At 45.3% G+C, this 27,553-nt stretch overlaps 1 protein-coding gene across 4 annotated transcripts; it reads right to left on the bottom strand.

Moving 5' to 3' along the window:
• Positions 1–7,755: 7,755 nt before the first annotated feature.
• On the bottom strand, positions 7,756–25,174 carry LOC134958379 (uncharacterized). 4 transcript variants are annotated; one of them, XR_010186981.1, is made up of 4 exons: positions 24,217–24,429; positions 13,886–14,585; positions 10,495–11,034; positions 7,756–8,607 (listed from the first exon to the last, which is right to left on the bottom strand). XR_010186981.1 is itself a non-coding variant. In XM_063940935.1 (4 exons), the coding sequence occupies exons 2-4, from the start codon at positions 14,266–14,268 to the stop codon at positions 7,842–7,844; spliced, it is 1,527 nt and encodes a 508-aa protein (XP_063797005.1). In that variant the 5' UTR covers positions 14,269–14,585; positions 25,047–25,174; the 3' UTR covers positions 7,756–7,841. The 4 variants fall into 4 exon arrangements, 3 of the variants coding, with proteins under 3 accessions (XP_063797005.1, XP_063797004.1, XP_063797006.1); XM_063940935.1 differs by lacking the exon at positions 24,217–24,429 and adding an exon at positions 25,047–25,174 and having other exon boundaries at positions 10,657–11,034; XM_063940934.1 differs by having other exon boundaries at positions 10,657–11,034; positions 24,217–24,403.
• Between the last annotated feature and the right edge of the window lie 2,379 nt (positions 25,175–27,553).

Below are 27,553 nucleotides of genomic sequence, written 5' to 3'. Positions count from 1 at the left end.
CCAATCTATTGGACAGTCAATTGAATTAATATTGCTGGTTCAACGGACTTGGTGTACCCCTGATATGTCAGAATGATGGTGTACATATCGCAATAGCCAGGCAGCACATCCGATGCCTCATATCTGCAGCTATATCCGTGTGTGTGTGTGTATATATGTATATATATATGTATATATATGTATGTATATATATATATATATATATATATATATATATATATATATATATATATATATATATATATATATATATATATGGTCCGGCAGGGCTTGACAATGCAACTGGGTGGTTGCATGTAAATGCACACCCAGTTGTGAAGTCAGTCATTAAAGGTTGGGCAGTGTGTATGGCCAAATCATCTGCAGATGATCTTTCAGTGTGTATCCAGCCCTACGCATGCAGTAGCTATACCCCACACTCCTTCAGCCACCAGACCTCCACAGTGCATCTCATGACCCCTTCATATGGAGCTTCAAGGAAGGTCTCACTGTTGATATGTTGCTGCCTCACAGTATCTGAGAACTGCAGTGGTAAGCAGATTGAAGTTTATTGCTGAGCAGTGCACTACTGCTGGAACTAGTATAAAATGAGGCTACCCACATGTGGGAGTGACTTAGTGTATAAGGTGAAGGGGTGATCTTCAGTTTGCCGAATGTCGGGATCCCGGCGCACAGTATACCGGCGATGGAATCCCGACATACCGGCACATATTCTCCCTCGTGGGGGTCCACGACCACCATGGAGGGAGAATAAAATAGCGTTGTGCGCATAGCGTGTCACCGTCCCCACGGCGAGCCCACAAGGGGCTCCTTTGCGCTCGGCACGGTGTCGGGCTCCTGGCGCCGGTATGCTGGTCGCCGGGAGTCCAATCGTCGGCATACCATACTACACCCGAGGTGAAGGGCTGTCCTTCAAAAGCGAAGGTGGCAGTATCAATGGGGAGGTCAGATATACAAAGGAACCCTCCCAGGACAGCCATCCGAGCAGTGGTGCAGGATGGATTGGCTGCGCCCTGTCTTAGCTTGACCCTCTATCCCTGGACCAAGTTTAAATTTGACTTTATAGAAATTTTACAGCCAACATAGGGAATCCAGCGCTGCACTAGTATAACATCCAAAACCTGGATAACAGTGCTGTCTGTGGGATACCTCTGCCTAACAGTATTGCACTGGGATGGAGGACTCGCAAGTTTAGCAAGAAACACCCCTCCATTTCTAGTCAAGGGGGTGGGTATACCCACCGCTGTAACAGAAGAATGTGCACGTTGTATCCACAGGTCAAGGCACAAACGCAATATAAGGTAATTTAGTCCTATAACAGATAGAGCTCAGCTTATTACTCCATAGGGAATACAGAACAATTCTAATAATAATGCTGATACACCCAGGTGTTGAGGTTACTCTCACATGGCCCTATCACTTCAGAGTCAAGAGGCATTAAATGATAACCCTTACACTATTTAGGTGCAAAGGACTAAATTTATGAAGATGGGAGATTTTTTAATATTTATTTTATATAACTGGTGATGTTGCCCATAGCAACCAGATTCTACGTAACATGAAGATAATAGCTACAATCTGTTTGGTATGGGCAACATCAATGTTTCTAAAAAACAAACCCCATCTTAGTCAATTTACCCCACAGAAGGTAGCCATGGTTTCACCAAAATACTTATCCGTGGTGTTATAATCTAGTAAACATATTACTGAACATACATTGTAAGGTCGCCGTGGAAGCTGTGCAGTGCATGTAATTTACTGAATGTGGAGTTTCATCGTAAGTACAGCAAATTTTCAAGAAATACAATTGTCAGGTCCTGGGTGCAGGTCATAACTCTAATACATCGTATAAGAAGTAAATGTGGAGCTACAGAATGTGTCCAAAGTGCAGAAGTCCTGTTTCACACACTGTGTGACCTTGCGCTTTGGAACCAGATTACCATCAGAATGGATCCCACTGTTATAACACAAATAAACGATTAATTTTTTTCAAGTTGTGCTAACCTGGAGAGGAGTGCATTGTGGGTAGAATATAGCAGATACACCGGTAACTTGCTAATATTAAGCAGCAACATTTCTATGCTAGTGTAATACAGATGAATTTTCTATGAACTTTAAATCCTCAGTACATTAGAGAGGGACAATGCAGCAGAGTAATGCACAGCAATGCAGTGGTATACTCAGCAACCTGTATGCAGATGCTAATAGTCTAGCACAGGCATTCCCAACCACGGTCCTCAAGGCACACCAACAGTGCAGGTTTTAGTGATATCCAGGCTGCAGCACAGATGGTTAAATCAAAATAACTGAGCTACTAATAAAGTCACCTGTGCTGAAGCCTGGAAATCACTAAAACCTGCACGGTTGGTGTGCCTTGAGGACCGTGGTTGGAAATGCCTGGTCTAGCAGGTAAAATGGGGGAATTGGAATTGTTAGCATCAAAGGCTGAGTATGACAGGTATTACGGAAACATGGTGGGACGACTCCACGACTGGGTTGCTAACTTAGAGGGGTATTCTCTTTTTAGGAGGGACAGGGCTAACAAAAGAGGAGGTGGTGTATGTCTTTATGTTAAACCATACCTAAAGGAGGTTATCTATGAGGAAACTGGCGATAATGTAGAGTCACTATGGGAAGAAATCTCAAGTGGGGGAATTTATGCAAAACTAGTCATAGGCACGTGCTACAACCAGCCGGATATTAGCATACATGAGGAAGAACAACTATTGCAGCAAATCAAAACGGCTGCGGGATTGGGGGACATCCTTGTGATTGAGGATTTTAAATACCTGGATATAAACTAGAGTAACGATTCATGTGCTAAAGCGAGGGGCAGCAGGTTTTTAAATACGTTTAGGCATCACTACTTGTCTCAATTAGTCCAGGACCCAGCTAGGGGTAAAACTACCCTGGATCTAGTAATTACTAATAATGTGGACATTATATCAAATACTAAAGTTGGGGAGACTTTGGGTAACAGTGATCACTATATGATCACATTCGACATCAGTTTCAGGAAACCTAGCTACAGGGGTTCCACCGAAACGTTTAAGTTTAGGAAGTCTAATTTCATGCTTAGATGTGCACTTAACGCCATAGATATATACCAGCTCACACCACTAACACGCCGTACAACATGGCATTTGTAACCAAACCCAGTCAACAGCATGAACAAAAACCCAGCAACAGGCTGATTATAACCAAACACAACCAATGTGTAACACAAGCAAAAACTACAACCACTTACTGCAGATAGAGTCCGCACTGGGACGGGTGCCCAGCATCCTCTACGGACTAAGAGAAAAGGATTTACCGGTAGGTATTAAAATCCTATTTTCTTCTACGTCCTAGAGGATGCTGGGGACACTTCACAGACCATGGGGTTTATACCAAAGCTTCAGATCGGGCGGGAGAGTGCGGATGACTCTGCAGCACCGATTGACCAAACAACAGTTCCTCATCAGCCAGGGTATCAAACTTGTAGAACTTTGCAAAAGTGTTTGAACCCGACCAAGTAGCCGCTCGGCAAAGCTGTAACGCCGAGACCCCACGGGCAGCCGCCCAAGATGAGCCCACTTTCCTGGTAGAATGGGCCTTAACCAATTTCGGTAACGGCAATCCAGCCGTAGTATGAGCCTGTTAAATCATATTACAGATCCAATGCGCAATAGTCTGCTTGGAAGCAGACGTCCCAATCTTGTTGGGAGCATATAAGACAACCGGAGCCTCTGTTTTCCAAATCTGAGCTGTTCTGGCTACATAGATTCTAAAAGCCCTGACCACATCCCGAGACTTTGAGTCCACGAGGGCGCCAGTTGCCACTAGCACCACAATAGGTTGGGTCATGTGAAAAGCTGAAACCACCTTTGGCAGAAACTGCTGCCGAGTTCTCAACTCCGCTCTGTCTTCATGGAAGATCAAATAGGGGCTCTTGTGAGACAAGGCCACTAACTCAGACACCCGCCTTGCGGATGCCAAGGCCAATAACATGACCACTTTCCAAGTAAGGAATTTTAACTGAACCTTCCGTAAAGGTTCAAACCAAGGAGATTGCAGGAACTGTAACACCACGTTGAGATCCCACAGTGCCACCGGAGGCACAAAAGGAGGCTAGATATGCAGCACCCCATTCATGAAAGTCTGAACCTCAGGGAGGGAGGCCAATTCCTTCTGAAAGAATATTGATAAGGCCGAAATTTGTACCTTAATGGAGCCTAGTTTAAGGCCCGCATCCACACAAGCTTGTAGAAAATGGAGAAAACGCCCAAGTTGCAATTCCTCCGTAGGGGCCTTTTTGGATTCACACCAAGACACATATTTTCACCAAATACGGTGGTAATGCTTCGCTGTTACTTCTTTTCTAGCCTGTAGTACAGTGGGGATAACTTCACTGGGAATCCCCTTCCGGGCTAGAATATGGCGTTCAACCGCCATGCCGTCAAACGCAGCCACGGTAAGTCCTGGAACATGCACAGAGACCTTGCTGCAACAGGTCCTCTCGTAGAGGAAGAGGTTACGGATCTCCTATGAGCAACTCGTGAAGATCCGGATACCAGGCCCTCTTTGGCCAGTCTGGGACAATTAGTTTCGCCGGAACTCTTGTTCTTCTTACGATCCTTATCACCTTCGGGATGAGTGGAAGCAGAGGGAACACGTAGACCGACGGAAACACCCACGGAGTCACCAGGGCGTCCAACACTATTGCTTGAGGGTCCCACGACCTGGAACAATACATCCGAAGTTTCTTGTTGAGGCGAGACGCCATCATGTCTACATGAGGAATTCCCCAATGACATGTCACGTCTGCAAAGACCTCTTGATGAAGACCCCACTCCCCTGGATGGAGATCGTGTCTGCTGAGGAAGTTCTGCTTCCCAGTTGTCCACTCCTGGAATGAGGAACGCCGCACAGCTGCGAACTTTTGTGGCCTCTGCCATTGTCTCTCTGCTTTTTGTTCCGCCTTTGCGGTTTATGTACACCTCTGCTGTTGTCCGACTGAATCAAGATGTGCAGATCTTGAAGAAGATTCTCCGCTTGCCGAAGACCGTTGTAAATGGCCCTCAATTCCAGAATGTTAATGTGCAGACAAGCCTCGTGACTTGACCATTTTCGCTTGAAATTTTCCCCTTGTGTGACTGCTCCCCATCCTCGGAGACTTGCATCCGTGGTCACCAGGATCCAATCCTGGATCCCGAACCTACATCCCTCTAGAAGATGAGGACTGTGCAGCCACCACAGGAGAGAGATTCTGGTCCTGGAAGACAGACCTATTTTTCGGTGCATGTGCAGGTGAGACCCAGACCACTTGTCCAGCAGGTCCCACTGAAAAACCCCGGCATGAAACCTGCCAAAGGAAATGGCTTCGTAGGCCGACACCATCTTTCCTAGCAATTGAGTGCACTGATGAATCGACACCCTTGCCGGTTTCAGAATCCCTTTTACCATGTTCTGGATTTCCAGAGTTTTCTCCACCGGGAGAAAAACTCTCTGTAACTCTGTGTCCAGAATCATGCCCAGGAACGACAGCCGCTTTGTCGGAACCAACTGTGATTTTGACAAATTCAGGAGCCAACCATGTTGCTGTCGAATCTTCAGGGAGAGTGTGACGTGTTCTAGTAATTTCTACCTTGATCTTGCCTTTATCAGCAGTTCGTCCAAGTACGGGATAATTGTGACTCCTTGCTTGCGCAAGAGGACCATAATTTCCGCCATCACCTTTGTGAAGATCCTTGGAGCCGTGGAAAGCTCAAACGGCAACATCTGAAATTGGTAATGACAATCCTGAACCGCAATCCTCAGGTACGCATGATGCGGAGGGCAAATGGGGACGTGTAAGTACGCGTCCTTTATGTCTACTGACACTATAAAATCTCCACCCTCCAGACTGGGGATTACTGCCCAAAAAGATTCCATTGAATTTGAATCTCTTCAGATAGAAATTGAGAGACCTTAAGTTCAGAATCGGTCTGACTGAGCCATCCGGCTTCGATACCATGAACAGGCTCGAAAAAAAACCTTTTCCTTGTTGTGACGGTGGTACTGTGACAATGACCTGATGTTGACACAGCTTTTGTATGGCTGCGCATACTACCTCCCTTTCCGGGAGAGACGCTGGCAAGGTTGATTTTAAAAAATGTTGAGGGGGCACGTTTTGAAACTCCAGTTTGTAACATTGGGTTATCATGTCTAATACCCAAGGATCCAGGCCCGATCGAATCCAGACCTGACTGAAAAGCCTAAGACGTGCCCCCACTTGAGTGGACTCATGCAGAGGAGCCCCAGCGTCATGTGGAGGATTTTGCAGCAGCCGCGGAGGGCTTTTGCTCCTGGGAACCTGACACCGCAAGTGATCTTTTACCCCTTCCCCTACCTCTAGTAGCAAGAAAGGAGCCCCCTCGACCTCTTTTGTACTTATTGGTCCTAAAGGTCTGCATCTGATAGTGAGGCGTTTTCTTCTGCTGTGAAGGGACATAAGGTAGAAATGATGATTTACCCGCAGTAGCCGTAGATACCAGGTATGCAAGGCCGTCACCAAACAAGACACCACCTTTATACGGCAGAGTCTCCATAGCTTTCTTTGAGTCCGCATCAACATTACATTGATGAATCCACAATGCCCTCCTAGCCGAGACTGCCATGGCATTGGCCTGTGATACCAAAATGCCAATATCCCTTGCAGCGTCTTTCAGATATGCTGCAGCGTCCCTTATGTAACTTAAAGTTACGAGAATGCTATCCCTGTCCAGGGTATCAATTTCAGTGGATAAATTATCCGCCCACTTTTCAATAGTGCTACTCACCAATGCCGACGCCACGGTAGGTCTGAGCAGCGTCCCCGTATAGACATATCGATTTCAATGTGCTTTCCTGTCGACGATCCGCAGGATCCTTCAGGGCTGTCGTGTCCGGACTCGGAAGAGCTACCTTTTTGGACAGACGGGATAAAGACTTGTCCACAGAGGGGGGTTGACTCCCACATTTTCCTGTCCCCTGAGGGAAATAGATAAGTCAGCAGAATTCTCTTGTAAAGCAAAAACTGTCAGGATTTTCCTAAGCCTTTTAAAAAAAGAGTATTCAGTTCATTAGAGGGAGGGAACGTTACCTCAGGTTTCCTACACTTATACATGCAGACCCTCGTATCAGGAACTTCAGGGTCCTCCTTTATTGCCACAATCATGTACTGAATATTCTTAGCCAGTTTAGGATTCAATCTGGCATCATTATAGTCGACACAGGAATCAGTATCCGTGTCGGTATCTGTGTCTAACTCGGTATCTGTGTCTACTAACTGGGCAAATGAACGCGTCTGTGCCCCCCAAGGGGTTTGTAAGCTGTGGTGGGTCACCAGGGTCCGGTGATCCTGTGGTCAGGGCCCTGGATGCTGTCCTCAGGAAGCCATGGCGGGGCCTGCCTGTAGCTCCTACTGTGCAGACAGACAGCAGCAGCTTGCAATCTGCCTGTTGCAGCCTTGATAGAAGCAATTAAAAATTAAAGTATAAAAAGGGGCTGGAGCACAGGAAACATCCAGCTCACTCAAACCACTAATCTAAAATGGTCTTGGAGGAGTATAGAGGGAGAGGAGCGAGCTAAACTTATTTAAAGAAATTTTAAGTGTCAGGATATATTTATCCACCTGTCTATACCCCAGTGTACTGTATGTACTCCAGTGTCCTCTAGAGGATCAAGGTGAAAAAATATTGCGTGCCTTTGATAAAGCAGGTTTTTAGTAAATGAATAAAAGTGCAAATAAAGTGCTTCCAGAGATTGAATTTATTTTAATGTTGTAACAGTATCATGTTTAACAAATAAAGTTCTTAATTTTTTTTTAAAAATCATTATCTTTATACAATTATATTTAGACGTTCAAGAAAATCACAGGTGTTCTTAAAATGTTCAACTCCGTGGTTAAAATCATTTGTTGTGGGATCAAATTGTAGACAAAGGTTTGTCATCTCATCTACATCCAATATAATGGTATTGTCTGGTACAACAACATTATTATTTGTTTCTATTGTGGCTGTAGAGCCATAGTTATCTATGCCATACTCATCGATGTTTACTTCTGTGTCAAACATTGGATTATGAAGCATTCCAGCTGTCCATAACTGCATTGGGGAATGGTATCTTTCAGTGCTCATAAGGTGATTATTCCATTGTGCAACAAATTCTGTTACTGCATGATTAATTCTTCTCAGATATACATAATGCAAAGCAAAGAGATGGCACTCATTGTTAGTATTTAGTATTCCTCTATGCTCCATCCATAAAAATAAATCTTTAAAGTAGTAGATGACAACTCTGTTTAATTCTGCCCATAAGCGTTCTATCCGTTGATTGTGAACACTCTGGCCAGTTATGAAGCTACCCCTATTAGGTCCTCTTGAGTTAATCATGTAACGTGCTATGTTAATATTTTCAACACCCATGTCTCCTCTTACTCGTAATGGTAATCCAAACCTTGATACACCTTTTTGAAATAATTGCAGTGTTGTTGATGCATTATTGTTTGTAGCAGTTTTAAGATAAATTATATTTCTGCTGAACCCATCTATGCAACCATGGAACACAAATCTCCAAGAGATTAGCTTGTGGTTACTGTCAATATGCCTGAAAGAAAGGAAAAAAAATAATGGTTATTATGATGACCTTGTTTTCAACAAAATCACATATTGCTACTCAAAATTATACAACTGTCTAATTTAAGTTTATGCGTTTCTTAAGAAATGAGGGGCTTTTAATAATTGTGAGCACCTACTAACACAAAGGTGATACTGTAACTAGGTTAAATATTGTGGAACAATTAACCAAAGGATACATCCTTAAGTATATACCGTTAAGAACAATGCTCTCATTCTTATCTAGTTGCAAAACAGCTGCAGCAGGCACATCAGTCTCTTTTTTCAAAATGTGCATACCTCAGACCTGCAATGCGCATGCACAGTGCATGAATTATGATAACAGTCGCAAACACCATTTAGACAGTGTTCGTGGTGGTAAATTGGAGTGATTGGGTGAACACATGAGTCATGGATGTTCAGAATGCATTTTCTGGTCATGCATAAATGATCAGCTATTAATTACCTTGCTACTGGAGAGATCGCTGCATTCGGGGAGAGAAGCATAGCCTGCATGTCTACAGAGGCACTATATCTTTGTGACGCACCCATATGAAACTATGGTACTGATTTATCAGTATTTGTATGCCAGCTAGGAGGCAGCAGTGGGCAGATCTATGCTCAGATTGCTGTTCACATTTGCAAGTACAGGTTGAGTATCCCATATCCATATATTCCGAAATACGGAATATTCCGAAATACGGACTTTTTTTGAGTGAGAGTGAGATAGTGAAATCTTTGTTTTTTGATGACTCAATGTACACAAACTTTAATACACAAAGTTATTAATAATATTGTATTAAATGACCTTCAGGCTGTGTATACAAGGTGTATATGAAACATATGTGAATTGTGTGTATGTAGACACACTTTGTTTAATGCACAAAGTTATAAAAAATATTGGCAAAAATGACCTTCAGGCTGTGTGTATAAGGTGTATATGTAACATAAATGCATTCTGTGCTTAGATTTAGGTCCCATCACCATGATATCTCATTATGGTATGCAATTATTCCAACATACGGAAAAATCCAATATCCAAAATACCTCTGGTCCCAAGCATTTTGGATAAGGGATACTCAACCTGTATATGCATATATTGGAAAAAGCTAAAGGATAGAAACAGCAATCACATCTGAATGAGGTACAATGTGTCAACTATACCAGATTTGGAGAGGTTTTTTTTTCTACCATCTGAAGTTATTATCAATAGCAAACCCTGACAGACTACAGTTAATATACAAACCAACTAATGCTTTATTTGTCGAGTACAAAAGAAAAGTTTACATTACATGGGTGGGATATATAATATATTTTTAGTTTAGTAATCCCTTTTTATATCAATAAAATAATACTAGTAGTAGAATTACTATTCACACCATTACATTGTGTACAGTAGACCAAAAAAATAAAATGATAAAAAAAAAAATAGGTTCTGGTTTATTGGATTATTAAGCCTAAATGAAAGTGCACACAGCTGATTACAATGGATTATATACAATATCCTGGCCATCAGGATGCCGGCAGTAAATATCCTGACACTGGCATCCCGACGGGCTCAGCAAGTATGCTACCCCCCTATACCTCCTGCAGCCTAACACTATCCTCCCCCATAGTGCCTTACCCTAAACCCCAGCAGCTTAAACCTAACCCTCCTCCCTTAATTCCTAACCCTAACCTCCCACCTTCCGCAGCCTAACACTCCTCTCCCACAGACTAACCCTAACCTCACCCCCTAGTTCCTAACCTTACCTCCACACAGCCTAAACCTAACCCTACCCCTTAGTGCCTAACCCTTACCACCTCAACCCGCAACCTAACACTAACCTCCCCCAGTAAGTGCCTAAACACTCCCCCTTACCCTCGGCTACATACTCACCTCCTCTGGCATCCAGAGATTTGGATCCTGACGGGATTCCGGCGCTGGTGTCCTGATCCTGTTCAGGATTTAGGTGTTGGTGTCCCTAGCGGGTATAATATTCTGTGATCCTGACGGGAAGGATCGAGCCCTGGGAGCGCGATTGCAACAACATGTTCTTACCACAAATGATTTGGACCTGGTACACTATAAACTCTACGCTGAATAGCCCGTCTTTTACGAACAGCTCGGCCAACAGGATCCAGAAGTTGCAGCCTCCTTCTAATTTTCCACCTCTGTACTCTCAGTGCTCGGCTTCTGAGACTACCTTGAATATAACTTTCTCCAGCATTTGGTGTGGAATTTAGAAAACTCAAGATATGCTGATCAAGTTCATCATCACATATATCACTGAATCTGTTGTCAGAAGATGTAGGCAAGTTTAGTTCTTGTCGTCTTCTGTACAAAGTTGAAACACTGATGTTTAAGCAAGTTGCTATTCGAATCCACGAAAAGCCTAGTTCCCACAAATATTGTATCTGTTCTCTAGAAACAATGAACCTTAAAAAAAAAAAAAAACATTAATAAATACTGTTGTGAGATCTTGAAGAATTTGTGAATGTGTTTCACAGGCCGAAACCCTCACATTTTTTTTTTTAAAGTAGTCATTCACTTTTTGAAAATGTATCATATCATTATCTACCTATCAGCTTTAATAAACACTTGTCTGTTTCATAACACCCTTGAGTGAATGACTCAGACTCTGTACATTTGCATAAACATCTCTTGTGCGATTTTGCACAGAACTTGCTCATAAAACAATATTCACATTTGTAACATTTTGACATTTACATCTGGAGAGGCAATTACGGTGTTAAAAAGGGTACTTGGACACGAGCAGTAAGGGCTTATTCTTGTACTAGTGTTTCCGAATCTTGAATATAAGGCATATATGGCCAAAAATCGGCATAATTTACAGATGGTATGTGTCAGGTTCAAGTTTCAGATAATGATCACTTGTACCGGTGAATGCCCACATTAACCAGCAGTTATTTCCTTTGTCACATATTCCAAAAAAAAGTTTTGTAATAGACACAATTTTGTTATAATTGCACAAGAGATGTGCACATAACCTATCTTTAGTATATGTATCGAAATATGCATTCATTTACCTATGCCTTTTTAAAGACTAGATAAATATCTTAAAGGGTCTACTACGGTAAGCGAACACTCTGGATACCGGCGCCAGGATCCTGGCAACAGGGTGAGCACAAAAGAGTCCCTTGCAGGCTCACTGCGCTCGCCGTGCTATTTATATCAAATGCCTCCCATCTTAAGACCGCTTCTGTTAACACTTTAAAAAGCTTTTTATCTTCAGAAACAAAATAAAATTATGTAAAGGTTGGAGTGCACCTGGCACAGTAGATGACTGCCCCCCTGTCATATTTGAAAAAGGAAAGGCACGTGTTAAAAATGGGGTGTGGTCTTGTGTGAAAAGGGCATGGCCCCACAAGAGCACAACCAATTCAAATTATGCCAGACAGTAGAATTGCCCCTTAAGGGCCCTACACACTGGTCGATACCAGTGAAAGATATGAACGATCTAGTTCATTAATTAACGAAATACCACTCATATTTTTCAGTGTGGAGGCACCAACAATGAACGATGTGCGGCCCCGCGCTCGTTCATCGTTAGTGCTCTGTCGCTTGTGCATGCAGGCCAATATGGACGCTCGTCTATATTTTCATGCACTGCTATAGAGCCGGGTGACGGGGGGAGTGAAGAAAATTCACTCCACCCGTCACCTCTCCCCCACCCACCTCCAGGTCGCCCGTCTGCCGTATTGGCGGCGGGTCGACCAGTCTGTAGCGCCCTTTACTCACATTACAATACATAGTTGTGTCCTTTAGTCACAATACACCACACACTAGAGACCCTTATTAACATTATGCTTCACAATAGTTCCCCTTACACACATTATGCCAGAGTAGTGGCCCTTACACAGTGGGCGCACTAGCTAGTGCCAGAGATGTCACATCCTTTACATCATAGTTAATTTTGACAAGTATTTTCAATTTAGTTTTTGTCTTAGTCATTTACTTAAAAAATGAATAAATTTAAAGTAAAATCACATTTTAGTATTGGTTTTTGTTTCGTTTTAGTCAAGATTTAATCAGTACATCTTTGTTTTCATTTTAGTCCTGAAATTAACGGTCAACAAATGTGCATTTTTATACAGGTTGAGTATCCCATATCCAAATATTCCGAAATACGGAATATTCCGAAATACGGACTTTTTTGAGTGAGAGTAAGATAGTGAAACCTTTGTTTTATGATGGCTCAATGTGCACAAACTTTGTTTAATACACAGTCATTAAAAATATTGTATTAAATGACCTTCAGGCTGTGTGTATAAGGTGTATATGAAACCTAAATTAATTGTGTGAATGTACACACACTTTGTTTAATGCACAAAGCTATAAAAAATATTGGCTAAAATTACCTTCAGGCTGTGTGTATAAGGTGTATATGTAACATAAATGCATTCTGTACTTAGACTTGGGTCCCACCACCATGATCTCTCATTGTGGTATGTAATTATTACAAAATACGGAAAAATCCGATATCCAAAATACCTCTGGTCCCAAGCATTTTGGATAAGGGAGACTCAACCTGTAATACAAGATTCTAAATGCCAAAAACCTAACTTTTTAGAAAAATAACCATAACTTGTAACACATCATAACATATGGGAATGTTTACAATATATGTAGCTACAATCACACACTTTTATGCAGGTGCAAGAGACTACTGCAAATGTAATTGTGTTATTGTGAAAATGACACAGAAAAAACAGAAAAATGGACTAAACTTAACACTTATTCAAATAACAATAGACCTTGCCTGAAAAGCATACAATCCATGGTTGCATTGCCAATCACTTATGAATAGAAAATAGTCGAGGTGTCATCACAAAATAGATAATAATTAATCATATTATTCTGTTAAAACAAAGCTAAAAGTTGATATTTGGCAAATTTATGACCTGGAGCAGAATGTGAAAACATACTGACAGAACTTCATAAAATACAGTAAAATAACTCGCCAGGAACACAGAGTATGGAAGGGTCCCACCCATTGGCACCTGTTCAGTATAATCCTGACAGTAAAAATTCCAATGGATCACGGTCACTATTATTACCCTAGCACTATCTCACCGCTCCCACAGCCTAACCCTAACTGTCCATTTCAGCTACCTAACTATAACCATCCCCTTCTGCAGCCTAATGCTGGGTACACACTGGCAGTGGGCTGGTAGCACAAACTTAAAGTGATATTTTCAGCTTGATATTTCTTATTATAGAGCATTTTTACAATCAAGAAGAATACGTTGATGAAAATGAAACTTACCTTGGCCTACCTACACCGACACTTAGAAGGGGAGCAGAATATCCAGGTGTTTGATTACAGTCAAATAAATGATTGATCCTGGTTTGGATATCCTCAATTAACAAAACTGTATGCTGAGATATGTCTTCTAGCATTGGAAGTAAAGTACTGTTTCCGCTAATAAAATGGTGACATGCAATGAGCATTGCAATTAAAACTTCTAAATGGCTTTCAAGTTTTCTATGTAGATGTTCCAAAAAATTTATATCCACTGAAAAAATAGCCCTTTCTGCAATAGTACAGCTTGACTTTAGTGAAAGAAAATATTCTTGAATATCTTCCACTGCCTCGATTAATATGAAATTAACACATAAACAGAGGAAAATACAAAAAGAGTAACTCATGGTTAATGGTTGCAATTGAATATATATTTAGTTGATATATAGTTAAAAAAAAAAATAATAATATTGGAATTATCTTGTCCTTCAAATTATTTGGAGATTTGCAAAACTGTATCAGAAGTCTCTCAAATTCCCTCGCTGGGCCACCATAATCTACAGCTCCTTCTGCATTCCCAAAGGAATCAGTCAAGTCAGTCAAGAGGACAGAAACGAGATTGTTTTCAGCCGTAATCCACGACACGCTCCTTCACAGACTAGTCCGTGTTTAACTTAGAACTGCTTTCAGTATAAATCTGTACTGCCAGATTTCACAGAACACCCTTTAAAGTCAAAAACAAAAATAAATCAAAATTTAGTTTCAAATAACTTTTAAAAATAAGGGCAAGTACAAATATTTATATATTTAGCATTCATGATTACCAATCCAAGCACTCACACACAGATTTTGATTTAATTGATGTCAAATAATATCCACACACATGCACATACAGATGCATGAGCACACATTGCGTCAAATATGAAGCTGGGCACCTCTGCATATACACTATATGGACACTGTATCCCAATACATATGGAGCAGGTACTTAATTTCCAAATAGAACAGCTCCCACTCTTCTTGGAAGGCTTTCCACAAGATTTTGGAGCGTTTCGATGGGAATTTGGGCCTATTCATTCTGTAGAGCATTTATGAGGTCAGGCACTGATGTTGGACGAGAAGGCCTGGCTCACAAGCTCCGGTCCAGTTCATCCCAAAGGTGCTCGATGGGGTTGCGGTCAGGGCTCTGTGCGGCCAGTCATGTTCTTCCACACAGAACTCATCAAACCGTGTCTTTGTACCCCAGTGCATAACGCAAGGACTATAGTCATCTTGGAATAGTAAAGGGCCTTCCCCAAACTGTTGCCACTAAGTTGGAAGCATAGCCCTGTCCAAACTGTCTTGGTATGCTAAAGCATTAAGATTGACCTTCACTGGAGAAAAGGAGCCTAGTCCAAACCCTGAAAAACAGCCCCATAGCATTATCCCTCCTCCACCTTCACAGTTTACACAACGTAGTCAGGCAGGTACCATTCTCCCGGCATCTGCCAAACCCAGACTCGCACTCCTGACTGCCAAACAGAGAAGCGTGATTCACCATCACTCCACAGAACACATTTCCACTGCTCACCATTCATGTATTGTGGGAAGACCAATATTGCTATATTGTTGCTCCCAGGAGGGGAGTCATTACAAATTTTTGAATGAAACAGACGCCCCTTGATAAACTACAACTTATGCCAACTGTCTCGGATGGTAAAGACTAATCCTGGAATTGGGAGAACTCTACACCAAAGCATAATTTTATGCAGAAAAATCTACTAACCCTCTCCCACTACTTACCTAAACATAAGCCTTTCCCCCACAACCTAACCCTAAGACATCCCCTACTGACTAAACTTTACCCCTCCTTCCCCTCCGATAGCCTATTCCCAAGCCTCCCCAGCATAATTACGTTTGGTATGCCAACAGACAGGTTTCAGGCATTGTGAGAGGAGTCAGGATTCCGGCATGGGTCTTCTCACCAGTATCGGGTGATAAAGCTGATTATTTACCTTATAACATTCACTATATGTGGGTAAGAGACTCAGTACGCAATTGGCGTATGGGGTACCGTAAGGGTACGCACTTAGCGTAGCAGACGCTTAGCCGTGGTCGAGACGCACGAGCGGCACGCTCACTCACAGCTTTACGCTTGGTATCGAACACGCTATAGGCGGCCGACTACCGTAATGCTATGCTACTAGCGTAGCGGACGCTGTGACCGCGAGGGGAACACGAGCGGCGCAGACGCTCACGGGATGACACTCAGTAAACCTTGTATGCAACACACTGAAAGATTGAGTTTATACTGTAAACCTTACTACTGAAATACTGTAGCGATATAATGCTGCTTAACCTTGTTAATATAAAAGCTGCTTGAGCGATTGAGACGCTCCGAATACCCTCAGCAATGTAATAAACACACAATTCCTTGCTAAGGCTCCTAAACCTTTACTAACGAGATTTAGTTATATCAAAAGGGGAAACACAGTTAACATTTCATACACTACAGGCTAACATTAATATCTAACAGAATAACTACACATGAATATACAATAGCGGCACAATCGCAAACACAAATACATAGACTAAAGGGCCCTACTCATTTGGCGATTCGCCGCCGAGGTGCCCGACGGCCGATACGGCCGACGAGCAACCCGGCGGCGGGGGGGCAGTGACGGGGGGAGTGAAGTTTCTTCACTCCCCCCGTCACCCGGCTGCATTGAAGTGCAGGCTAATATGGACGAGATCGTCCATATTGGCCTGCATGCACAGCCGACGGGAGATCAGCGATGAACGAGCGCGGGGACGCGCATCGTTCATCGCTGTAGTCTCCACACTGAAAGATATGAACGAGTTCTCGTTCATTTATGAACGAGATCGTTCATATCTTTCATTATATCGGCCAGTGTGTAGGGCCTATAAGAATGAATGGCTAACATTACATGGGTAACAAAGTGGCCACAGAGAAACATACCATACGGGGAACACTCGCCAGCGCAACCGGATCCAGTCCTCCAATTATCAGAGATAAATGTTGATGAGAGAGAGTACTGGCCGGTCTGGGGACAGTGGCCTTTATATACACAACATACAGTACACTACAAAGGGCCCTACAATCGCATTGTTCATTGGACACAAGAATGTCTCTCTGCACTGTAACAAAAGGTCATAGGTGGATTTGAACAGGTGGGCTGTGACTATTACAAACAGCTCAGGTGGGAGGGAATCTCAGGATTCCCGCCGCATGCATGAACCGCAAATATAGTAAATGTCCAGAAACTACTAATAGACATAACTATACGCAGGAGCGATTAATCTTTACCTAACCAACACCGGATTGTTACTAATAAAATACTCTTCGGTTAGGTACCAGACACCACTGTTCAACCTTTGTATCATGAAAAGAAGGATTCCCAAGTCCATGAACCAGTCATATTAAACAAACTTACAGTTATTATTAAGGGGAACATTACCTATAAAACATACTATTTAGATTTATTATGTAACGATTGAGTCGCCCGCTAGACGCACAAACTCTACCGTAAATGCACATACCACACGCTCGAGTGCATGGCCGTGGAGGTGCCATCACGCAACTGCGAATATGCGCACGCACGGGAGAGAATGTGCATGTGCAGCGGGCAAGCGCATGGGGTGAATATATGGCAACGTGTAGCATGATATTTTTCCGACTGACACGCGATTCCAGGCGCCGGCATCCCAAAAGCCAGGAAGCCAACTACATCCCGTATTAAGGATTACATGCAGGGTCAGGGACACAGAAAGAAGCCTGTATGTGCTTTGAGAGCTGCTGGGTATTGTACGCATGTGTGGTCTTGCTGAACACACATTCACAATTGATCATACATGCACAGCACCCATTTTAGTGGGTTGAGTTGCTGGTGGCCGGGATACCGGCTGTCAGGATCCCGGCACAAGGTTATATTCAGCCACTATGGGGTTCGTGACCCCCAGGAGAGGGAATAGTCCTTGCTTGACAGTATTCCAGCATCGGCATACTGACCGCCAGGATCCCAACAGCCGGCATATTGACTACATTGCATCCTCATACGGACTACCCTTTTCCGCTAGGATCCGGCGTTCAACCGCCATGCCGTCAAACGCAGCCACGGTAAGTCTTGGAACAGACAGGGTCCCTGTTGCAACAGGTCTTGTCTTAGAGGAAGCGGCCACGGATCTTCTGTGAGCATTTCCTGCAGATCCGGATACCAGGTCCTTCGTGGCCAATGAAGATTGTTCTCACTCCTCTTTCTTACCATTCTCAACACCTTGGGTATGAGGGGGAAGAGGAGGAAATACATAGTCCGACTGGAAAAACTACTGCCTGATGGTCTCTTGACCTGGCGCAATACCTCTGTAGCTTTTTGTTGAGGCGAGACGCCATCATGTCTATCTGGGGTAGTACCCACCGACTCGCAATCTGTGCGAAAACTTCCCGATGAAGTCCCCACTCTCCTGGATGTAGGTCGTGTCTGCTGAGGAAGTCTGCTTCCAAGTTGTCCACTCCCGGAATAAACACTGCTGAAAGTACGCTTACATGATTCTCCACCCAGCGAAGAATTCTGGTGGCTTCCGCCATTGCCACTCTGCTCCTTGTGCCGCCTGCCTTGGCGGTTTACATGAGCTACTGCGGTCACGTTGTCTGACTGGATCAGAACTGGCTTGTCGCAAAGTAAGGTCTCCGCTTGACGTAGGGCGTTGTATATGGCCCTTAGTTCCAGAATGTTGATGTGAAGACAAGTCTCTTGACTTGACCAAAGACCTTGGAAATTTCTTCCCTGTGCGACTGCTCCCCAACCTCGGAGGCTCGCATCCGTGGTCACCAGGATCCAGTCCTGAATGCCGAATCTGCGGCCCTCTAGAAGGTGAACACTCTGCAGCCACCACATAAGAGATACTTTGGCTCTGGGGGACAGGGTGATCAACTGATGAATTTGTAGATGTGACCAGGACCATTTGTCCAGTAGGTCCCATTGGAAGGTCCTCGCATGGAACCTGCCAAAGGGGATGGCCTCGTATGATGCCACCATCTTTCCCAGGACTCGAGTGCATTGATGCACTGATACCTGTTTTGGTTTCAATAGGTTCTTGACCAGAGTCATGAGTTCCTGGGCCTTTTCTATTGGAAGATAAACCTTTTTCTGGTCTGTATACAGAATCATGCCCAAGAAAGTCAGATGAGTCGTAGGAACCAACTGCGACTTCGGGATATTGAGAATCCAGCAGTGTTGATTCAGCACCTTCAGTGAAACTGATACGCTGTTCAGTAACTGCTCTCTTGATCTCGCTTTTATGAGGAGATCGTCCAAGTACGGGATAATTGGGGTCAGGGACTCAGGTTCGACAGCAAAAAGGTCGACATACCTTAGGTCGGCACCAATTAGTCGACACACCTTAGGTCGACATGGACAAAAGGTCGACATGGACAAAGGGTCTACATGAGTATTTTATGTTTTTTTGGTGTCGTCTTCTTCGTAGAATGACCGGGAACACCAATTAGTGTACCGCGTCTCCTCGCATGGATCACTTCACTCGCCATGCTTCGGGCATGGTACTTTCGCTCCGCTACCGCGTCACTCAGCACAGATACCCGGGATTGAAAAAATGGCCCGGGATTGGCTTCCCTAGGCGTCAGCTATCGGCGAAGACTCACATTTCTTTCTATCTTCCTCTGGGAAGGGAAAAGCAACCAAGACCCTCTTAGGGATATGGAATTTTTTTTCAGGATTTTCCAAGGCTTTTTCAAAGATAGCATTTCATTTCTTAGATGCTGGGAAGGGGAGAGGGGCCTTTTTACTGTCCGGGAAAAAGGGCTCCTCAACGTGCTCAGGATTTGTGTCAGAAATGTGCAACACATCCTGTACGGCTTCAATCATCAACTGCACCCCCTTTGCAAGTGATGCCGCCCCCCTCGAAAAACATCCCCGTCACCGTCCGCAGTGTCAGAATCGGTGTCCGTGTCATCCTACATAATCTTGGCAAGTGCACGTTTGTGAGAATGTACTTGCAGGGACCCTGAGGAAGCAGTATCTGACCATACAACCATAGAGTATTGCTGTACCCGAGTGGCCTGCTCAGATCTAGCAACCCTTTCAGAAATCTGAGATATAGTCCCCCTAAGAGAGGCTAACCACTCTGGTTCTCTAGCTGGGATCTGCGCTACAACAGTGCAATCCTGGTTACATGGGATGGGATCTTCCTGAGAAGATAAATCCTCTGCAGCAAATGAAACAGAGTCTCTAGACATGTTTGCTAATACACACCAATCACACCACATACACACAGAGTACTGGGCAGACAGAGTTTCCCCACAAGAATGGCAGAGAGACACAGAGATTGGAGACAACCCATACACAGCGCTATTACAGGTATAAGGAGACCCTAAACCTGAGCTGACTGTCCCTTAATAGGCAACACAGTCTTTCACAGCCTCCCCTCCCTTCTACAATACCCTGGTACCGTACAGATAGCTGGAGTTGCACTTGAGGGAATGATCTTCCACTTGCATCCAATTGCAGGCAGGAAAATGGCGCTGAAACGCTGCTGGGTCCGCTCTGAGGATGGCGCCATCTTCCCGCTCTTCAAGATTATACTGGCCTGAGGATTTTAGGTGCTGGCTGAAATCCGCAGACCCCGACAGGCAGAATTGGTCAGTGTAGTGTCAGGCGCTGGCTCAGGGCGCCCCTCACAGCGCCGCACTGAAGTACTGCTGAGCCGTCCGGGAGCGCAGTTAATACTGCGCTCCTACCCTGAAGCCGCCATCTTCACACCGACTCCCTGCTATTTAGGGGGGACGGTGACTCACTCGTCACACTTCAGCTCTGCAAGGGGGTGGCGGCCTGCTGCTGGGGTGAGCGTTCCCCTGCGACGGGGAGCAATCTATCCCCTCTGGAGCTCAATGTCCAGTCAGCGGAGACAGTGGCTCAGACCCCGCAGGGCAGACACTGCTCCCCCCCTTAGTCCCCTCCTGCAGGCAGGCTGTTGCCAACAGCCTTCTGTAGAAAAAAAAAAACCTCTATAAAATCACTTTACTAGAAAAGCTCTGTATAGCTTCCCTAGCTGTGACCGGCTCCTCCGGGCACATTTTCAAAACTGAGTCTGGTAGGAGGGGCATAGAGGGAGGAGCCAGCACACACTATTAAACTCTTAAAGTGCCAATGGCTCCTGGTGGACCAGTTTATACCCCATGGTACTAATATGGACCCAAGCATCCTGTAGGACGTAAGAGAAAATATAAAAACATTTCATACATCAGGCCTAGGCTCCAACTGGTGGATTTCTCAAGTCAGGTCTCCCTTTAGTCTCAGGACACATGCAGAACACAAATCCTGCTGGCCTGGGAACCAAATGTTGGGACAAACATTTGACGGACACTTTATAGCTTGTACTGTCCAGGACTGGACACTTTATAGCTTGTACTGTCCAGGACTGCGCTGGCTGGATCACCCTCTCCCACTGCCCATGTCAGTTGCTGCCAGTTTAGTCTTGCAAATGCCTGAGCTCTCACTAGCCCATGGCTCACAGTGAACATGATCGGTGATGGTGGCTCCAGCTGCAAGATTCCCTTTAAACAGAATACACCAACCACTGGTGTCTCCCTAATGTTTCCACAGCTCCAGCTGTCCTAGATAATCCCAAGGTTAGGGCTCTTGCTGTGAACCGCAATAAGGGCTGTAGAGAGCCACACCAGGCAGCGGTAATGGAATAAGTGCATGGATCCACATTTGCTTTAAAAAAAAAAAAAAAAACCTGCAGCGCTGTGAAACAGTTAAGACCTACACAGGGGGGTGCCTATCAAATCCAGGGGGGCATGGGGGGGGGCAACTGATTCCCACCTTTTTGCGTCGGGAAGTGGGTTCCTCTTTGGCCGGCAATCCTCTTTCCAGTGATATTTAGGAAGATTGGGCATGTGCGCTTTCAATGTGCAGTGCCATCTTCCGACAGGCCGGGACAGAGTACATGCACTCCTGTGCATGACATGGGCACACACTAATCTCTGCTGGGTATGAGACTGAATCTGCTAATTTGTCACCCCCCCCCCCCCCCCCCCACCCATCCCCGCTCCTGTGCTGTTGACATTGACAGCATTTCAAGCAGCAACAGCATACATACAGTAAGTCAGTGGCACTGCATAGCGTCTGGTGGCACCAGGGACGTTTCTAGGGGCCTGCCCTCAACCGCTGCAGTAGACGCGTTTGAGCACCCGCCCTCCCTCCCTCCTGGCTTCCGGTATCAGTTTCCTCTCCTCACACAGGTAGGTACTCCGATAACCCCCCTGCGTGCACCACTGCATGTTACATTCCAAATCAAATATCCTCCTCTCCCATACTATCCCTCAGTATATGCAGATCCCCATATTAAGTTACAGTATGGTACACACAGCCTCCCCTCTACCACACTACTCCTCAGTACACACATCCCCCCTCTCCCACATCATTCCTCAGTATACACACACAGCCCACCCCCTCCCTATTCCTCTGCACACACAAAGCCCCACGTCTCCTCTGCACACACACAGCCTCGCCCCTCCCTATTCCTCTGTACACACACAGCCCCCCCTCCCTATTCCTCTGTACACACACAGCCCCCCCCCATTCCTCTGTACACACACAGCCCCCCCCCATTCCTCTGTACACACACAGCCCCCCCCATTCCTCTGTACACACACACAGCCCGCCTCCCTATTCCTCTGTACACACACAGCCCCCCTCCCTATTCCTCTGTACACACACAGCCCTCCCTCCCTATCCCTCTGTACACACACAGCCCTCCCTCCCTATCCCTCTGTACACACACAGCCCTCCCTCCCTATCCCTCTGTACACACACAGCCCTCCCTCCCTATCCCTCTGTACACACACAGCCCTCCCTCCCTATCCCTCTGTACACACACAGCCCTCCCTCCCTATTCCTCTGTACACACACAGCCCTCCCTCCCTATTCCTCTGTACACACACAGCCCTCCCTCCCTATTCCTCTGTACACACACAGCCCTCCCTCCCTATTCCTCTGTACACACACAGCCCTCCCTCCCTATTCCTCTGTACACACACACACACAGCCCTCCCTCCCTATTCCTCTGTACACACACACACACAGCCCTCCCTCCCTATTCCTCTGTACACACACACACAGCCCTCCCTCCCTATTCCTCTGTACACACACACACACACACACACACAGCCCTCCCTCCCTATTCCTCTGTACACACACACACACACAGCCCTCCCTCCCTATTCCTCTGTACACACACACACAGCCCTCCCTCCCTATTCCTCTGTACACACACACACAGCCCTCCCTCCCTATTCCTCTGTACACACACACACAGCCCTCCCTCCCTATTCCTCTGTACACACACACACAGCCCTCCCTCCCTATTCCTCTGTACACACACACACAGCCCTCCCTCCCTATTCCTCTGTACACACACACAGCCCTCCCTCCCTATTCCTCTGTACACACACACACAGCCCCCCTCCCTATTCCTCTGTACACACACACACAGCCCCCCTCCCTATTCCTCTGCACACACACAGCCCCCCCACTATTCCTCTGCACACACACACACAGCACCCCCACTATTCCTCTGCACACACAGCCCCCCTCCCTATTACTCTGCACACACACACACAGCCCCCCTCCCTATTCCTCTGCACACACACACACACAGCCCTCCCTCCCTATTCCTCTGTACACACACACACAGCCCTCCCTCCCTATTCCTCTGTACACACACAGCCACCCCTCCCTATTCCTCTGTACACACACAGCCCCCCTCCCATTCCTCTGTACACACACAGCCCCCCTCCCTATTCCTCTATACACATACAGCCCCCCCCCCCCATTTCTCTGTACACACACACAGCACCCCTCCCTATTCCTCTATACACACACAGCCCACCCCCCCCCATTTCTCTGTACACACACACAGCACCCCTCCCTATTCCTCTATACACACACACAGCCCACCATACCTAATCCTCTGTACACACACAGCCCCCCCCCATTCCTCTGTACACACACAGCCCCCCCCCCTATTCCTCTGTACACACACAGCCCCCCCCCCTATTCCTCTGTACACACACAGCCCCCCCCTATTCCTCTGTACACACACAGCCCCCCCCCCCTATTCCTCTGTACACACACAGCCCCCCCATTCCTCTGTACACACAGCCCCCCCCATTCCTCTGTACACACAGCCCCCCCCATTCCTCTGTACACACACAGCCCCCCCCCCCCCTATTCCTCTGTACACACACAGCCCCCCCCCCTATTCCTCTGTACACACACAGCCCCCCCCCCCCCCCTCGTTATTCCAATCCTCAGTACACTTCCTCCCTATTGTACCTGGCTTTCCTGTTTGTTTCTTACAGAGGGAGCCAGCACACACCACGTGGAGCCAGCCAGTGACTCAGGCGATGGGCACTTGAGCAGGCAGAGGAGGACAGGGCTTTTACCTCACAGCAGCTCACTCTATGATCGGCTGGCTCAGTCTGGGGCCAGACACTGAATGTTAAGCAGAGCCAGCACGAGTGTTCTGCCTTAGTTCAGGGGCGGGACACAGACAGCTGCACCACAACTTATCCTGCCTTCCACATGAGCAAGGTCTAAACGCTGCCAGACACTCTCAGGAGGATCACTAGTCACCACTCACCTCACTTGCAGCTGCTGCGCTTTGTGTATGCTGTTGCAACATCACATGGCGCGCAGAAATCGCGCCAAGACACTGGGGCAGGTTAACCACTTCCTCTACCAGACCATAGCCTGATCTACAATGAGGGGGCGTGGCAAGGGGCGGAGCTTCCAACGGCCGCTATTACTGCAGACCGCTATGCTATCCCACTGCTGAAACTAAGGCAGCTTCTGTACCTCGGCTGATGGCCAGTCTGCCCTGCGGATGTCTCCCCAACCCATGAGTGCTGGCACTGGAAGCTTGTCACTCATGCATACAGCTTCCCCCTCCCCTATACTCAGTGTCTGTCCTCCTGTGAGTGCTGCACATTACATTTTCCCACACTCTGCCCTGCAAACCACAACTATTAGCTGAGCTGATCTGCAAATGCTTAGCTGCTCATTGTGTGTCATGTGTCTGCACCCCTGGTCTCCCCCTCAGCCCCTCTTCGGGTAGTGTTTGTCACCAGACATTCCCCCCTGCACACACCCCAATGGTACAGTACCTAGAAAGGGGTCAGGCAGCCTGAGGCAGGAGATGAGCTGCTCTGCAATGTGCCTCAGTAACACTTCTCTGCTGCTGACAATGCCACCTAGAGAGAGATCCACTTCACAGCTCTTCCACACTATACTGATCCTCCTCCCAGCCAGCACCACTGCTTATATAGGAGAGCTGTGATTGGCTGGCTGCATCATGTGCTTTTCTCAGTGTATGTCATATCCCCACATCTCACCATAGTCCATAGCCATCTCAGTGTATGTCATATCCCCATCTCACCATATGTCATATCCATCTCAGCACAATCCATAGCCATCTCACCATATGTTATATCCCCATCTCACCATATGTCATATCCATCTCAGCACAATCCATAGCCATCTCACCATATGTCATATCCATCTCACCATATGTCCTATCCATCTCACCATATGTCATATCCATCTCACCATATGTTATATCCATCTCAGCACAATCCATAGCCATCTCACCATGTCATATCCATTTCACCATATGTCATATCCATCTCACCATATGTCATATCCATCTCACTATATGTCATATCCATCTCACCATATGTCATATCCATCTCACCATATGTTATATCCATCTCACCATATGTCATATCCATCTCACCATATGTCATATCCATCTCACCATATGTCATATCCATCTCACCATATGTTATATCCATCTCAGCATAATCCATAGCCATCTCACCATATGTCATATCCATCTCAGCATATGTCATAGCCATCTCACCATATGTTATATCCATCTCACCATATGTCATATCCATCTCACCATATGTTATATCCATCTCACCATATGTCATATCCATCTCACCATATGTCATATCCATCTCACCATATGTCATATCCATCTCACCATATGTTATATCCATTTCAGCATAATCCATATCCATCTCAGCATATGTCATATCCATCTCAGCATAATCCATAGCCATCTCACCATATGTCATATCCATCTCACCATATGTCATATCCATTTCAGCATAATCCATAGCCATCTCACCATATGTCATATCCATTTCAGCATAATCCATAGCCATCTCACCATATGTCATATCCATCTCACCATATGTCATATCCATCTCACCATATGTCATATCCATCTCACCATACATCATATCCATCTCACCATATGTCATATCCATCTCACCATATGTCATATCCATTTCAGCATAATCCATATCCATCTCAGCATATGTCATATCCATCTCACCATACATCATATTCATCTCAACAGATGTCATATCCATCTCAGCATATGTCATATCCATCTCAGTATATGTCATATCCATCTCAGCATATGTCATATCCATCTCACCATATGTCATATCCATCTCGGCATACGTCATATCCATCTCGGCATATGTCATATCCATCTCACCATATGTCATATCCATCTCAGCATAGTCCATATCCATCTTGTCATATGTCATATCCATCTCAACATATGTCATATCCCATATCTATCTCAGCATACGTCATATCCATCTCAGCATACGTCATATCCATCTTGGCATACGTCATATCCATCTCGGCATATGTCATATCCATCTCAGCACATATCATATCCATCTCGGCATATGTCATATCCATCTTGGCATATGTCATATCCATCTCGGCATATGTCATATCCATCTCAGAATACGTCATATCCATCTCAGCACACATCATATCCATCTCGGCATATGTCATATCCATCTCAGTACACGTCATATCCATCTCAGCATACATCATATCCATCTCAGCATACGGCATATCCATCTCAGCATACGGCATATCCATCTCAGCATACATCATATCCATAAAGCAAAAATTAGCTATATGTTATATCTAGAAAGCTGTAATTTTGACTTGAACGGCCCCTCATATATAACTTGCTGGTGTGGTATCCATCTCAGCACAATCCATAGCCATCTCACCATATGTTATATCCCCATCTCACCATATGTCATATCCATCTCAGCACAATCCATAGCCATCTCACCATATGTCATATCCATCTCACCATATGTCCTATCCATCTCACCATATGTCATATCCATCTCACCATATGTTATATCCATCTCAGCACAATCCATAGCCATCTCACCATGTCATATCCATTTCACCATATGTCATATCCATCTCACCATATGTCATATCCATCTCACTATATGTCATATCCATCTCACCATATGTCATATCCATCTCACCATATGTTATATCCATCTCACCATATGTCATATCCATCTCACCATATGTCATATCCATCTCACCATATGTCATATCCATCTCACCATATGTTATATCCATCTCAGCATAATCCATAGCCATCTCACCATATGTCATATCCATCTCAGCATATGTCATAGCCATCTCACCATATGTTATATCCATCTCACCATATGTCATATCCATCTCACCATATGTTATATCCATCTCACCATATGTCATATCCATCTCACCATATGTCATATCCATCTCACCATATGTCATATCCATC

Source organism: Pseudophryne corroboree, chromosome 9 (genome assembly GCF_028390025.1).
Source record: "Pseudophryne corroboree isolate aPseCor3 chromosome 9, aPseCor3.hap2, whole genome shotgun sequence".
NCBI classification, from domain to species: domain Eukaryota; kingdom Metazoa; phylum Chordata; class Amphibia; order Anura; family Myobatrachidae; genus Pseudophryne; species Pseudophryne corroboree.
This window is presented reverse-complemented; position numbering and strand designations above follow the sequence as displayed.

Bases quoted from the DNA above. Each gene is read 5' to 3' on its own strand.
- LOC134958379 (XM_063940935.1), bottom strand. From the start codon at position 14,268: ATGAGTTACTCTTTTTGTATTTTCCTCTGTTTATGTGTTAATTTCATA. The intron at 11,035-13,885 runs GTAAGTTTCATT...TTTTTTTTTAAG, and splicing joins GTCGGTGTAGGTAGGCCAAG to GTTCATTGTTTCTAGAGAAC. The intron at 8,608-10,656 runs GTAAGAACATGT...CCTTTCTTTCAG, and splicing joins CCAGGTCCAAATCATTTGTG to GCATATTGACAGTAACCACA.